A 544-nucleotide genomic window follows, 5' to 3' on the forward strand; every position below is an offset into this window, starting at 1 on the left:
ACAAACTTCAAACTTGTTTCATATTTTGACAGGATGAGAAGCCTCACTTCCTCCAGTGATAAATATCCAACTTCGCTAGTTTTGCTGCGAAAGAGCTCAGGTGATGCCATGGAAGTGATTGGCCATTCAAGAATCAACACACTTCCACAAGGCCAAAGAGACGTGTGGATAGAGTCTGTAATAATTCGCCAAGATCTGCGTGGAAAAGGGTTCGGGCGCACTCTCATGACAGCCACTGAGGACTATGCCCGTGCTTGTGGCTTTGAGATGGCTTACTTGTCAACACATGATCAGCAGGTCTTCTACGGAAAGCTTGGGTATGAGTTTTGCCCCCCAGTTTGTATATATGGTGGTTGTATCAATCGCAATCTTCTTCCAAAGCAGTTTCTAACATCGGTAACTCCTCAAAACATTAAGAAGGACTATAGCACATTACCAGATAAAGGAACCGATAGCGTCTCGGAATTGTGCAACGGGATATCTCAATGCTCGCTTAATAATAGACTTACCAATAATTCAACCCAGTCTGTAGGTACTACTGGTG

The 544-nt window shown here is 43.9% G+C and overlaps 1 protein-coding gene across 2 annotated transcripts in view; it reads left to right on the forward strand.

The window, feature by feature from the left end:
* Window positions 1–544, forward strand: part of LOC119585575 (N-alpha-acetyltransferase 80-like) — a gene marked incomplete in the record, with an annotated part of 3979 nt that overhangs the window by 3260 nt on the left and 175 nt on the right. For both annotated transcript variants that reach the window (XM_037934243.1, XM_037934242.1), the window contains 1 exon segment: window positions 33–544. In XM_037934243.1, coding sequence (XP_037790171.1) covers window positions 33–544 — 512 coding nt within the window.

Source organism: Penaeus monodon, chromosome 20 (assembly GCF_015228065.2).
Source record: "Penaeus monodon isolate SGIC_2016 chromosome 20, NSTDA_Pmon_1, whole genome shotgun sequence".
Lineage (NCBI taxonomy): Eukaryota > Metazoa > Arthropoda > Malacostraca > Decapoda > Penaeidae > Penaeus > Penaeus monodon.